At 42.5% G+C, this 15,403-nt stretch overlaps 1 protein-coding gene across 1 annotated transcript; it reads left to right on the top strand.

Moving 5' to 3' along the window:
• The first annotated feature begins 12,155 nt into the window (after positions 1 to 12,155).
• Positions 12,156 to 13,032, top strand: LOC134363098 (histone H3.3A-like). The gene has a single exon (XM_063078661.1). It carries the CDS (start codon positions 12,170 to 12,172, stop codon positions 12,578 to 12,580), a length of 411 nt encoding a protein of 136 aa, XP_062934731.1. The 5' UTR covers positions 12,156 to 12,169; the 3' UTR covers positions 12,581 to 13,032.
• Positions 13,033 to 15,403: the final 2,371 nt, after the last annotated feature.

Below are 15,403 nucleotides of genomic sequence, written 5' to 3'. Positions count from 1 at the left end.
TACTCTCAATTTACTACCTGGCTTTCTCACAGGTTCACTCTTGCTTGCTTTCTTACCACATTACAGTTTCCTAGTTCTTTAAAAACTCTGATTATTCCATCTTTCTCTTATACTGACTCCTCTTTCTTGTCCCATCCTCTAAACAGTCATGTTACCAGTAATTCTGTCCTTAGCTTCCTCTTTCCTTCTCTCTTTAAACACTTTTCTTCAGTGGCCTCATCTGTTCCCAGGGCTTCAGCTCACTTCTACATGGGTAGCTCCTTGTAACTCCCCCCACATTATAACCCTCCTTTCCAGTTGTCTGCTAGATAATTATGCTACGAATAACTACATGGCACCTCGAATGCAACATGTCATTACAGTGTCCCCTTTCCTAACATCCCAGAGCCATCCTCCTACCTTCCCATTTCTCCACTTACCCCTCCTTCCAGTTCCACCGCTACTATGCCCAGATTCTATTATTTTGTTTCTTACAGAGTACTATAATTGGTCTTACTTAACTTAGTTTCTTATTACTCTATTCTACTGCAATAATTTACTTACATCATATCCCTTTGCTCAAAACACTTTCAATGACCTCTAACTAGAATGCAAGTTCAAATTCTCTGGCCTTACATTCAAGGACCCATTTATTATGCCCTTATGGGAAATAAATAAATACATGATAATCATAAACTATATTTATGGCATAATTTCTCATTTCTCCTTTGTAGATCCCCCATACAAAGGTAGAATTCATTAGTCCTTATTTTTTCCCTTTCTATTTTTCCTCCCTTCAAGTCATTCTGTCTGCTAATTCTTCAGACTACTTATCAAATTCTACCCAAATTCTTTAATGCCCATGTCAGAAATTATGTAATCTATTAAATATTCTCTCTCCACTGAGGTCTGATAAAACCCTCTCTCCTTTTGAAATCTCATTTGTTGTTCTTTTGTGTCTATTAGGTACTTACCAAATATTATTTTGTATTGTAATTATTTGAGTGCATGTCTCCTCTCTCCTCTTGGCATTTAGGCTCCCTGAAGACAGAGACCATGTCTGCTTCATTCTATAACCCTTGGCCCTGTTCCAACTTCAGTATGTAATTAGAAAATCATTCAACAGCTTCTCTGTACTAGAAACTTTTCTAGTACAGAGAAGCCATTGAATGAATATGAATCAAGTGTGAAGAATAAAATGAAGGTACAGATAGCCAAGCTCCAACAAAAATGACTGTACCTACCTATGTGCAAAGAAAAGGAGAAGTTTGTGGGGTTGTGACAAATGTAGGTATTAGTACAAACTGCTAAAAGGAAATTGAAGGTAACTCAATAATTCCAAATCTGGAGGCAATCCACAGATTTCTGCTATAATTTTCACAAATGATCTACACACCTCTCGGGGCATGGATGGAAGCTGCCCCTCTTTGTGTTCCTGAAAAAATAAAATCAATCTCTCTAGATTTAAAGGCAACTGCCAACTTAACTGAGGTTTTTCCTTTAAGCAAGATATTCTTCGTAAGATAGAATTCCATGGGTTTGCTACTCTAGTCTGACCATATTTACCATTGAGCTGCTATTTCTCAATTCAAGCAAACTTGCTATTAAAAATTCACTAAAACTGATGGCAACTTATTTCTGGTCCATTTATCTTTACTAACTGAGGCAAGGTTATATTACAGCACTCACGAGCATGGACTCAGAAGCCAAAGTGCCTAGGTTTGCATTCTGGCCCCTCCACTCACACTAGCTGTGTGGTCTTAGGTATGTTATTTAACATCTCCATGCCTCAGTTTGTCTATAATATGGGATAATATGAGGGTACCTCAAAAAGTTCATGGAAAAACAGAACGGAAAGATAATACAAATTTTTCCATGAGTTTTTTGAAGTACCCTTGTACTAGTGCTACTTCATAGGGTTATTATAAGGATTAAGTAACATAAACTATTAGAACAGTGCCTCACACAGTAAGCTCCATATAAATATTAGCTTCTGTTAGTGCTATCATTACTACTATTAATATTACTACTTCTTTTTCTTCTGCTACTACTACTATCACCACCGTCACCAGCACCACTACTCCCACCACCACTACTATGGGAACAGGAGGGAAATTTTCTGATAGACAAAACTAGTTACATCAACATAATGTGCTCCAGATTACAAAGCTCTTTCTCACAAGAGCTCTGTGAGAGGTTTTATCCCTCATTTCTAGAATATGAGGCTCAAAGTGGTTATTTGACTAGTTTAAACCACACAGAAAATAAGTAGTACAAGTAAAATTTAGACTCAGGCCTCTGAACTCTTTCTACTGCATCATCTACTGCCTGGAATAATGAGACGTGGTAGAATGCCAAGTAATTACTAAAAATAAAGAGGGATATAAATAAATTGTTTGGATCCTCCAATTCCGCCTCACCAGTGGGTAGCAGAAGCCTCTAGATCAAGGGTACGGGAGGTAAATCTCCTCATCTTCCCTGTCCCTATGTCCAAATACACCTCCCTACATCCACTCTTCTTCATTTACCCTTGTGTATTGCAGAGTCAGAGGACTTATGTTAGCTCTGAAACAATTTAGTCTGACTACATCAGATTTAAGAAGAGAACACTGAGTCTACAGAATAAAACATAAAACCCCTGAAACTCCCATTTAAGGAGAATCCAGATCTATTAATTCTCTTACTATATTGTGTTTCATATTTGCTCCCTGTTTTTACATTGCCATTTTTATCACCTTTATTTAGGTTCTTTATGTTGTTCTCACAAACTAATAAAACTGCCTCACATCCAATACACTACCAATTTATTAATCTTCCTGAAATACCATAAAGACTCTGAGACACATTAAAGGCAAAGACTAAGTTCATTTCTTTATATACTTCCCACAACACCTAACATAAAGCTATGCTTAATACATAGCTATTAATTTCAAAAATGAGGTCCTTGAAGGAAGAAGGGTAAAGAAATACACTTTTCAGGAAAAGGAATTGGTACCAAGATTTTTCTGGCATTTTTATAAATAATATGGAAGTGAAAACAGTAAAAATATTGAAAATATTGAAATCTCCAAGTTTATAAGTGTTACTTTTCTGACATGAAAAGACAATAAGAACAACCACTGTAGTATGAACTTACAAAAAAATTGGCCAATATACAAAGAAACAGATTTAGAGGAAAACCGATGCATAAATGATGCATAAAACATTCAGTAAGCAGGGGCCTCAGAGACCACCACATTGTATTTCTGAAGACACTAGTCTAATTTACCACAGAGGCCACAAAAGGAAATAAAATGTTTTCATTTTTTTAGAGTTCACTCATTTCACAAATATTTTTGGGGTGCTTATGTGTGCCAGGTACAGTGTGATCAACAACAAATATATCCCTGTCCTCGGGAGGTTTACAGAGGAAACCTGTTTATAATCTCATAAACAACATAAAACTAGCAAATTACATGTGCATGGAGTGAGAGTAAGTTCATAAAAAGGGGAAGGAGTTAACTTAGATGGGAAGGGCAGAGAAGGCTTTTCCCTGTAAGTAAGTTTTAAGTTGTGCATGAAGAATCAGCAGGAGTTGGCCAGGAAAGAATGAGATCAGAAACTTTTAAGGCAAAAAGAATGTGGTGCACTTGAGGTGGGAAAAAGCCTCACTTGTGTAGGAAGGAAAGAAAGCCGGGAGCGCCGAATGGTATAAGATGAGGCGGGAGGGCAGCCAGGTCACAAAAGCCTTCCTATGGATGTTGTCACAGATTGTGGATTTTAGCCCAACTACAATGAGAAACCCCTAGTGCCACTGAAGAAAAGGCGCTAAAAACATAAATCATTACTGATCCCATGGAACATCTATAATTATCTAACCCGACAAAATTCTACTAGATGCCTCATACATTAAAAAAAAAAACTTGGAAAACAGTCCAATATACCAACCAAGCAGATAAAAAGGACATCTATGAAGACAGAGAAAAAAAATTTAACTAGAAGCCAGGCCAGAGCAAAGACACCACAATATAACTGGTAAATTTAGTGCCATATTTTAACATAACATTTTGGATATATTTTCAAGATGCTAATTCTAGCATATAATATAGGCCTTCAGCAAATTCACATTTATTAAAATAATACATATTTGTAAGGTGTTATTTAAGGGACATGGAACAAGTTAAAATTCCTCGACTATTGTGGCTGTTCAAGGGACCACAAAATTATTACTATATCCCCATATAAAGAAACATCTCAGAAATTCAGTAGTAGTTGTTCTTTTGTAACTGAGTTATGAACGATGACAGCGTAAAGATTAAGGTGTAAGGGGCAGGAGTTGAAAAACTCCTATTTCTTGAAAGAAGACAACCAGGAGAACAGAGAGGATGAAAAGGAGCAAAAAAATCCCATTGAAAGTCCCACAAAAATCTGATATCCATAGCACAGAGTTATTAATCAGAAACAACTACAAAAAACATATCTAAAAGTAAAGTAACACGAAAAGTACCTGCAAAACCTGACGGGTCAGTAGAAAGTGATGAACCACTCGAGATTTCAATAACTTTCATTAACGGCTTAATGTTCAACATCTGCTGGTGGTGATCTGCTCCGATGGGGACTTCCAAAGCCGCGAGTAGGGTTTCCCAGACACCTTGCTGAGAAAATAAACACACTCCAATTAGCACACAGTTACTGAAAAACATGCTTTTTAGAACACACACAATATAACAATTTAACACTGTGTATATATTTAGTGTCAAAGATTAAATTTGTCTGAAAAAAACAAATCATAAGATTTATTCTCTACTGTGTTTTTTTGTTGTTGTTGTTGTAACAGGTCATTTCTAAACACCTATGTTGAATGCAATGCTGTATTCAGTACTTTAGTATGTTACCCTTTCTGTGATGTTAAATGATATGTAAGTATTTTCAAAAGGTGAGTGATCTTGAGAGAATTACTCAAATTAGAGAAGCCTACACATGACCAATATAATTGCTTACAAATAATTTATGTTCAAATAGTGTTATCGAAAATGTATAAATTTCAATTCTAATTGGCATATGCATTTAGCGAAATAATTTTGGAATAGTACTAAATTGAAAAGTCACAAGCAATGTGAAAATTCTGCATTTTTGGATTTATTTCTCAGTCCAAATAATAAAATTCTCTACACAATTACAAACTGCATCTTCAAAGATGCATACTTTAAACGTGCTTTAAAATGCTCCTGCCATATCTAGTCAACCTTAAATCATCCACAATACTAGAGAAAAAGAACTTACATAGACAACTAATATTGAAAGATAATCTTCACCTCACCTTGATACCCTAATTGACTTTTCAACACAGCAGTTAACAAGAAGCAAAATTAACCAGCTTGGGTTGCAGGTCTCACTATTTCTCCTGCCATTATTGGACTGTAATGAACAATGAAAAGACCAAGGAATTGATGGAATTAATCACACGACACTCACCAAGGCCTCTCTCTTCACAGATGGAGCCAAGATGCCCTAAAAGAAAAAGCCACATGAAAACTGGGAGACAAGGCAGCCCAAGTAGGAAAACTCGATTCGAACAGGTTTGAAAAATAGTGCCAGTGTAAACAAGTCACCACCACCAACAACAAAACAACAAAAATCAAACTGAGCTCAAAAACAATTAATTAGATAAATATTTCAAATCTAAGTGTTTTATTACTTTTGAATTCAATAAAAAATGTTTTATCAGAAAACTCCAAATTTGCTTGTTCTTTCAAAATAATAAATAAGTTCATTATCCCTCATGATTCAGGTTAGATTTCCCAATCTGCAACTGAGCATATTCTTTATTATATATTTATACTGCCTTTGATCTAATTTGTTTACGTATGCTATCCCTGAATTTATTTGCTTTCTCTCCCGGCAATATCACAGATATTTTTTATCTATCTACCTATCTATATCTATGGTTATTTTAGGTTTAAAAGAGAATATTCAAAATGAGAATCGAAATCACAATAAATTACAAAGTTAAAAAAATTGACAAATACCATAAATACAAAATACAGAAAAACAGCAATAGTTTTGTTAGCTGCTTTTGAATACCTTTCTCTTATGCTCTGTAGCTGCACACTTTTTGATTGCCTCTTCATATAACAGTAATTTAGTACTATATTTTTCTATAGGAAGAATAGAAAAATAATTCTTTTCTCTAGTACATTTGAGCTAAATTTATTTTTAATAATGACAGATAAGAAAACATTTTTTTAGCTTCACAACTTGTTATTGATACTGTTGAATTTTTAGAGACTGTTGCCAAATTTGCAAGTAACATATTTTTTAATAATTCTAAAGGTATATACCTTGAATTGCATTTTTAAAAATTATGTTTGATGATAATGTTGTTATATTATACTTCTAGACAATCTAGTTTTTTGCAAAACTCACCAATACCTACTAGAACCCTGCCACACTCCAGGGGTGGCTGGGGGGACACAGTCTATATACTATAACTAAGAAGACTATGTGAGCCTATATGATTAAGAATGTTTATAACTAGAGCAGAAAGGAAACAGCCCTGCACTCATTTCCTGGCTGGGACCTTGTGAAGACCAGCTTCTCCATTCCAGGTGTTGAGATTCAATGCTCAGATCTAACATCTATCTATGTTGCTTACTTCATGCTTATGATGAGGCCTTGCCCTACACACCAGAATCCCAGCTCTGCCTTCTGGCCAGCATGGCTCCTGAAAGGAAAAAATTCAGCACCAGTTAAAGGATGAGACACAAACGCAAGGCAGCTCACCAGAGAAGGTTTTTTTATTCAGCGGGCACATCTGCTTTTATAGGGTTAGAAGAGAGCTAATAGGTTTGCTGAGGACACGGGGCGTTCGGGGATTGGATGGATTGTGTAGCTAAGGGGCCAGGAGCAGGGAGCCTGTGCTGATTGGCATGTGATTCGCACCGGCAGGAAGGTATTGTGGTGCCGGTGGGAAGGAGAAGGCGGAAGAGAAGGGTAGCCAGCGCCATGATGGGGCATGGCCGAAAGGGTTCTCATACGACCTAATATTCCTCCCTTTTTGTTTTGTTAGGAAAAGGGTGACGTTTCTCTTTCTGGCTACTTCCTGCTGGTAGGGGGCGTCATTTGGGAAGGGGTTGGAGTGTCAGGGAGGAATATGGTCAGGAGACCCCATAATATGGTGGAATATAAAAGAACCTCCTGGGGGGTGAAATGGATGAAAGTTCCCTGCAGCCATAAGTCGATAATCTGTTGAGTCCACTCCTGATGTGTAAAAACTGGGTGTAGTAGCCAGGCGTCGGAGGAAAGGGCATCTAGGAAGGCAATCCATCACATCCTGTATGTTTCATCAGCATGTGGTGAGGAGTTTCCGAGAAGAGACGGAGGGTTCATCAGTAGCTAGGAGTTGGTAGTTTCTAAGTAAAAGCTGGTTAAAAGTCTGGTTAGAAATTTTGCCCACTTGGGTTTGTAAAAACTTGAGTATACAAGGTAAAAAAAAGGCATACCAGAAGGATTACAGAGAGGGGGCCGAGGATGGGCCAAACCCAGGTTAGGAGAGGGTTGGACAATAGAGAAGAGAATGGGCTGGAGTCAGGTGGGGCACACAGGCTGGTAGCTAGTTCAGTGAGTTTAATGAAGTTATTTTCTAGCACACCTGATTTGTTAATATAATAACAACATTCTTCTCTTAGGAAGAGGCAGGTGCCACTTTTTTCCACTGTGAACAGATCAAGGGCTCTCCTGTTCTGGAGGGTCACTTGGGCAAAAGAAGTTATTTGTTTTTGTAGGGAGGCTAGAGATTCTGCCGTGGATGTGAGGGCCCTTTCTAACCTGGATTTAATATCTTCAACAGCCCACAGAGAGTGGCCCAGGGCTCCTCCCGAGAGGGCGGCACTGGCGACAGAAATGGTTAAAGACATACCAACCAAGATAGGGAGGAAAGCTGCTCTTTTCTGTCGGTCTGGGGGATTAAGAAGGTGAAACATTTCTGAGCTGGTGTATAGGGTGAGCTGGGGCACAACAGTTACGAGAAGGCAAAGAGAAGTTATGGTGGAGAGGAAAGTGGTGATAAGGGTTCCATTGCACCAAAAAAAGGTTCCAGGTGATGCATGAGTAGTATTTGTGAGGTTAAGACTGTACTGGCAAAAGGGGTCATTGAAAGATTTAGAAATAGTGGGGCCACAAAGGCATGTTCTAGGGAGGAGGGTGTGGTTGCCATCCTCAGGCTCCCACAAAGGAACATTGGGTAGGGGTGAAGAGGGCAGTGGGGCCTGGGAAGGGTTTGGATGGAGGAGTGAGTCTGTGTTGTTGACTGGGACAGTGGCAAGCAGGGGGCGAGCCAAGGAGGCGCACAAAAAGCAATTTCCGGGGGAAATGGATGGAACAGTCTGGTTTAAAAAGGACAGGGTATCAGAGATGATCTGTAACCATGTATATATAGGGGAGCCAGGGGTATGAAGGGAAGGGGCATTTTCTAAACAGGATATGATGTTCTGTTCATGATGTTTTATGTCTGTAGAGACAAGAGATATAGGGTCGTGAAGAGGAACATACTCGTGGGATATTTCAAAAGTTCCACAGGGGTGTGAAGCATAGCCATTACAGTAAACAGAAGCAAGGACCTTGGTAGCCCGTCAGCTCTCCCATGGGTCCTGGATAGTTAAAGAAAACTGTCATTTGCTGTCATACTGAAAAAGTCTACCAGTAGGCTGTCCCATATACCCTAACCCCCAGTGGATCTTACATGACCAATACGGACAGCCGCCATAGGTGTCAGGCCACCAGCGGCAGTAATCACAGGTCTGATCAAAGAGGAAGCAAAGGTAAGGGCAGTTGGCTTGTTTAACTAACTTGGAATTGGAAAGAGTGATAGTGACAGCCTCGGAGCAACCTTTGATGGAGCAGTCCACAGTAGCGGCCAAATGGGTGACTTTGGTGTTTTTTTGTGTGTGTGTATGATTCTCTCACCTTAAATCTCCATACATAAGATGGAGAAGAAGAGGAACTTTGAGGAAGTATAGAGAGAAAGAGGAGGAGGATATAAAAAGTGTTAAGAATACTAAGAGGGAGCATCCTTGTGGTTGAGGAGAGGAAAGGCAGGAATGCGGGAAAATCGCAATTTCAGGGGATTAGATGGGTCAGGAGTACAAGAATAAGAGGGATAAGGAGTAGATGGAGGGGAGCCTCGGGACTCTTCTGAGGCTCTGGGCGCTGGTGGGGATGAGGTTCCGGGTGTCTGGTTTTAATCTAGAAATGTGAATCCAGGGAGTAAAATGGTTACCAGGTAAAGAGAGTTTGGCGGCTGTAGGGGTGCAAAGAATAACTGGGTGGGGGCCCTTCCACTTGAGTGTGAGAGGTCATTTTTCTTCCAGGGAGTTGTAATATACTAGTTGTCCAGGGTGGAGAGGCAAGAAGTTTTGAGAGGAAGCAGGGTCAGGAAGAAGCCAATCTTGAAATTTCCAAAGTTCAGAGCGGAGATGGAAAAGGAGAGGTAAATTGAGGTCTGGCGGTATTGGACCCTGTAAGGGAGTGAGCCCTGGAGGCAAGAGGGTACATCCATACATTATTTCAAACGGAGAAAACAGAGAGGGTTTTTTGGAAGAGCCCTTATCCTGAGTAAGGCCAACGGGAGTAGCTGAACCCAGTCCAGGTGTAGTTCTAAGGATAATTTTGTTAAAATATTTTTAAGAGTTCTGTTGGATCTTTCTACCTTTCTGGAAGCCTGGGGATGATAGGGACAGTGTAAGTGCCACTGAAAAGAGAGAGCTTGGAAAACTTTCTGTGTAATCTGAGAGATGAACTCAGGACCATTGTCTGACTGTAATGAAGTGGGCATTCCAAACCTAGGGATAATCTGAGAGAGAAGGATGGATGCCACTGTAATAGCCCTTTTATTAGATGTGGGGAAGGCCTCTACCCATCCAGAGAAGGTATCTACGAACACTAGGAGATATCTGGTGTGTCATGCAGGCGGCATGTTAGTGAAATCCACCTGCCAATCAGCTGCAGGTGTGTGACCTCTGGCCTGGTGGGAGGGGAAAAGTTTAGGTTTTAAAGGAGTGTTGGGGTTAGTGCGCTGGCAGACTTTACAAGTAAGGGAAATTTCCTGTAGGAGGGCTTTATCTAAAGGGATGAGCATAAAGAAAGTTTGTAAAAAGATTGTTAAAATTTGGGGCTAGTGTGGAAGAGAGCATGGAGAAGCTGGAACAGGGTCGTATTGTCCGCGGGGGGTATGTCAGTGAGGGCGGCTAAAAGGTGAGCAGGTTTATGTTCAGGATTCATGGCCACTGTTCGTGCAGCCACGTCAGCCCTGGAATTGCCCTGTGTGTTAGGGGAGTTGTCTTTCTGATGAGACTTGCAGTGAACTACCACTAGCTGGACAGGCAGACAAGAGGCCTCTATAAGTTTGGTGATAAGGGATGAATTAGTGATTGAGTTTCCTTTTGTGGTGAGTAGGCCCTGTTCCCTCCACACAGCAGCATGGGACAACAGGATGTGGAAAACACATTTGGAGTCAGTGTAAAGCATGAGGGATTTACCTTGGGCTAAAATACAGGTTCTTGTAACTGCTATAAGTTCAGCCTGTTGATTGGTAGAGCCTGGGGGTAGGGGTTTGGCTTCTATGATTTTGGTGAGAGAGGTTACAGCATATCCTGCATAATGGGCCGAGTCCTGTCTGAAAGAAGTACTGTCCATAAACCAAATGTAATTGGGATGAGAGAGAGGTCCTTCTGAAATAGAGGAGTGACAGGGCAGGAAGTTTTCTAGGGCCTCCAGGCAATCATGGGAAGGGGTGCCTATACCTGAAGGACAAGGTGTGGGAAGTAAAGTGGCAGGATTTAAGGGGGGGGCACAGAAGAAAGGTGATGTCAGGGTTTTCGAGGAAGGAGGTGAGAAGGGACAAAACCCTGGACAGAGGGAGGGATTGAAGTCCCCTGTATGTCAGGAGATCCTTTAAGTGGTGGGGGGAAAGGATAGTTAATGGTGCCCCGAAAGTTAATTTGTATGCCTCCTTTTGTAAGAGCTGTCTGGCAGCTAGGGCCCTTGTGCAGGGTGCCCATCCATGGATGGTGGGATCTAACTGCTTAGAAAGGTATGTTACGGGAGCAAAGGTGGGTCCATAATTTTGTCCCAACACCCTGAATGCCTGTCCTCCCTTCTCATGGATGTACAAGAAGAAAGGTTTAGAGAGATCAGGAAGATGAAGTGCCGGCGCCTGTACAAGGGTCTGTCGCAATTTTAAAAATGGATGGCGGGGGGAGGAGAGTAGGGGTTCATCAGGGGGACCCTTAGTTAGGTTATACAGAGGTCTGGCCAGGAGGGAATAATTTGGGACCTAGGCTCTGAAGTATCCAGCTAATCCCCCAAATGACAATATTTCAGCCTTTGTTGGGGGAATGGGAAGGTCCATGAGAAGTTATTTTCTGTTAAGTGTAATTGACTTTTTCCCTGGGGAAAGGGTGTTGAAAGGCGAGTGAGTGGGCCAGAGATGGCCCTTTTTTGTAAATCCTGAATGATGGGGCAAAGGCCAAGAAGGGCTGTGGTGGTCAGGGGATACTGGGCCTGGCATATAAACTTAGTGGGGTCCTTAAGCCTAATGTGTATTGGAGAACACTTTGCAGTGGAGGGGCTTGACGTGTCCCAGACAACTGTGTTGACAGGCTCAGTTAATGTTGGAAAAGGAGGCTGTGAGTCCGAGTCATCGGCCAGGAGTGCTGTAAAAAACCGTGTGGTAGGCGAGTCAGGGGAGGTGATGCTGATCATAACCCTGAGAAGGGAGAGAATATCTCTTCCCAGTTGAGGGATGGGACATTGGGTCATGACAAGGAAGGAGTGTGAGAAGGGTGTGGAAACATCTTTCATGGTGCATGTTAATAGGGGGGTTTTATGAAGGAAAATCTGTTTACCTCCTACCCCGACAATAGGAGAGGTGGAAGGTGTAGTTGGGCCCCAGAACTTCCTCAGGACTGAAAAAGTGGCTCCGGTGTCTAAGAGGAAGGAAATGGGGCACCCATCCACCACAAGCCACATCCTGGGTTCCTGTGTCATGATGGTCATGGTCGGGAACAGAGACCCAAAGCCCCATCAATCTTCTCCTGCTGGTGTTCGCAGCCACCGCCGCACCGCCGTTGCTCTCTCCAACGCCAGCGCCGCCTCTTGCTCGCTGAGCTCCAGCCCGAGGAGAAGGGGGGGTAAGTAAGGAGGTCTCTATACCATGGCTCGTACAAAGAAGACTGCCCGCAAATCGACCGGTGGTAAAGCACCCAGGAAACAACTGGCTACAAAAGCCGCTCGCAAGAGTGCGCCCTCTACTGGAGGGGTGAAGAAACCTCATCGTTACAGGCCTGGTATTGTGGCACTCCGTGAAATTAGACGTTATCAGAAGTCCACTGAACTTCTGATTCGCAAACTCCCCTTCCAGCGTCTGGTGCGAGAAATTGCTCAGGACTTCAAAACAGATCTGCGCTTCCAGAGCGCAGCTATTGGTGCTTTGCAGGAGGCAAGTGAGGCCTATCTGGTTGGCCTTTTTGAAGACACCAACCTGTGTGCTATCCATGCCAAACGTGTAACAATTATGCCAAAAGACATCCAGCTAGCACGCCGCATATGTGGAGAACGTGCTTAAGAATCCACTATGATGGGAAACATTTCATTCTCAAAAAAAAAAAAAAAAATTCTCTTCTTCCTGTTATTGGTAGTTCTGAACGTTAGATATTTTTTTTCCATGGGGTCAAAAGGTACCTAAGTATATGGTTGCAAGTGGAAAAATAGGGGACAGAAGTCAGGTATTGGCAGTTTTTCCATTTTCATTTGTGTGTGAATTTTTAATATAAATGCGGGGACATAAAGTATTAATGCAAGTCAAAATGTTTGGGTGAACAAGTTTCAGCAGTTCAACTTTATAACAATTATAAATAAACCTGTTAAATTTTTCTGGACAATGCCAGCATTTGGATTTTTTTAAAATAAGTAAATTTCTTATTGATGGCAACTAAATGGCGTTTGTAGCATTTTTATCATACAGTAGGTTCCATCCATTCACTATACTTTTCTAACTGAGTTGTCCTACATGCAAGTACATGTTTTTAACGTTGTCTGTCTTCTGTGCTGTTCCTGTAAGTTTGCTATTAAAATACATTAAACTATTAAAAAAAATCTTCTCCTGCTAGTTCCAACAGGTTGGGCTTAGATTGCGGGGTAATTGGCCCCTCTCCCCTTCGGGCGACAGGGCAATCAGATCCCCAATGGCCCCTTTTGTGGCATTTGGGACAGGGAGTGGTTGGAGGCCGAGGAGAGGGGCAGGCTTTTGCCCAATGTCCTTCCTTTCTACATTTAAAGCAGGTTCCAGGGGGCGGCTTATGGGTTTGTGGGCGCCTGGGTTGCGGCTGTTCTTGGATTATTTGTGCAAGAATCGGAATATTTGCCTGATCAGCTCTCTGCTTGCGGTGTTCCTTTTCCTCCTCTCTATTATGGAAAACCTTAAAAGCCACCATAAGAATTTCAGTCTGAGGAGTAGCAGGCCCCTGCTCTAGCTTTTTAAATTTAGCCCTAATGTCGGGGTAGCTCTGGGCTAGGAAATAGGTCATTAAAACATGACAACCATCTGGGGTTTCTGGGTCTCGATTGGTATATTGTTGAAGGGCCTTGGTTCCTTTTTCTGTATTACTTCCTGAGCCTTTTGGAAATTTATTGTTGTGCCAGCGGGAAGGAGAAGGTGAGGCCGGCTACAAGGCAGGAAGCAAAAACATCACGGGAATTTATGCCAATACGAGTGTTATAATCCCATTGGGGATCCTGTTCTGGAACTGCATTGGGACCTGTAGGGTGGTTAGGATTAGTTCTGTGTGTTTCATCTGCATGGGTTCGGGCCAATTCCCATACACACCTTCGCTTTTCAGGAAGGAGAGTGTTAGCTATCAACATGTATATGTCATGGTGTGTGAGACTGTAAGCCTGCAGGATCCACTGAAACTCCCTAACATAGGTGGTGGGGTCAGTGGTAAAGGAGCCCAGTTTCTTCTCTAATTGTGTGAGATCAGAGATGGAAAAAGGTACATGAACTCTGATTACCCCTCTGGGCCAGCCACCTTTCGAATCGGTGCAATAGTGGGAGGGATCGGAGGGAGCCCCTGTGATCTAGTCCATGGAGGACTAAAAGGTTTTGCAGGGGGAGGGGAAATGGGGGCAGCTGTGGAATTGGAGTGGAAGGGGAAGCTGAAATGGAAGAATGGTGGAGAGGAAACTGGGGCAGAGGGGGAAGTGGGAGCAGAGGGAGGCAGGTGGTATCAAAAGTAGGAGGGTCAAGAAGGGGTGGGGACTTACAGGCCAGGAGGACTTGGGAGAGAGAGCATGAAGAACAAAGATGGGGGATCTCCTTCCACTTTTTGAGGTGCTGGCAGTAGTTAAAAAGGTCACGAAGGAGGTCTGGGTCTAGGGATCCCTCAAAAGGCCAATGGTTTTGGTTGTCCAGGGGCTACTGGGGCCAATCTTGAGTGCAAAATCTGGTCAAGAGCTTTGGTTTAATATCTGGTGTAAGGGAGAGTACAGTAAGGTTTCTGAGTAAGCATTTGAGGGGCGAGGTTTCCGGAAGGGATGAGGAGGCTCCCATTGTGAAGTGGACAGAGATAAAGAAATCAAGAGGAAGAGAAAAAGAGAAAATGAGGAAATGAATCCGCTGGCTGGAAGTGGGTCAGCAAAATCCAGGAGGTGTCCCCTGAGGAGTTTGTGAGCCATGGAAGTTCTATAGGAACCAGATTAGGAGGACAGTGAGGGTCGTCACCCATACACACTTCAAGCTCCCAGGAGGCACAGTGCTGGAGGCCATGAGGAACCCAGTACTAGGATTTTTGGAACCCGTTTTAGCATCCAGAGAGAGAGCAGAAAGGAGCCTCCACCCTGAACCCTCACGCTCAAAGGCTCCTGGAGAGAAGGGAGTGGATAGCCGGAGGGTCTGTCACTACCATAAAGGTCTTTATGGGGTGTAACTTTATACCTCTTAAGGGTGTTGGAGTCTAGTTGGTTGATAACTGCTCCACTGTAGCCCAGAGGAGGGTGGCAGCCTTATAAGGCAGACTTACCTAAGGGTGGAAGCGGTGGTGAGTGTGAAAAGCCAGTGCCCGAAAAGGTGGACGACGGCGAGCTGCCTTGGTTGAGACAGAGACAGGGTCCACAGTGGACAATCCTATCCCAGTTTCAGCACCAATGAAAGAAATAAAATTCAGCACCAGTTAAAGGATGAGAAACAAACGCAAGGCAGCTCACCAGAGAAGGTTTTTTTATTCAGCGGGCACATCTGCTTTTATAGGGTTAGAAGAGAGCTGATAGGTTTGCTGAGGACATGGGGCGTTCAGGGATTGGATGGATTGCATTGCTAAGGGGCCAGGAGCAGGGAGCCTGTGCTGACTGGCGTGCGATTCATGCCGGCAGGAAGGTATTGTGGCACCGGTGG

The sequence above is a fragment of the Cynocephalus volans genome, chromosome 14, assembly GCF_027409185.1.
Source record: "Cynocephalus volans isolate mCynVol1 chromosome 14, mCynVol1.pri, whole genome shotgun sequence".
Classification (NCBI taxonomy): domain Eukaryota; kingdom Metazoa; phylum Chordata; class Mammalia; order Dermoptera; family Cynocephalidae; genus Cynocephalus; species Cynocephalus volans.
The sequence above is the reverse complement of the archived record's forward strand: the minus strand, read 5'-3'. Positions and strand labels throughout refer to the sequence as shown.

Excerpts from the sequence above, each read along its gene's own strand:
- LOC134363098 (XM_063078661.1), top strand. The coding sequence starts at position 12,170 with ATGGCTCGTACAAAGAAGACTGCCCGCAAATCGACCGGTGGTAAAGCA.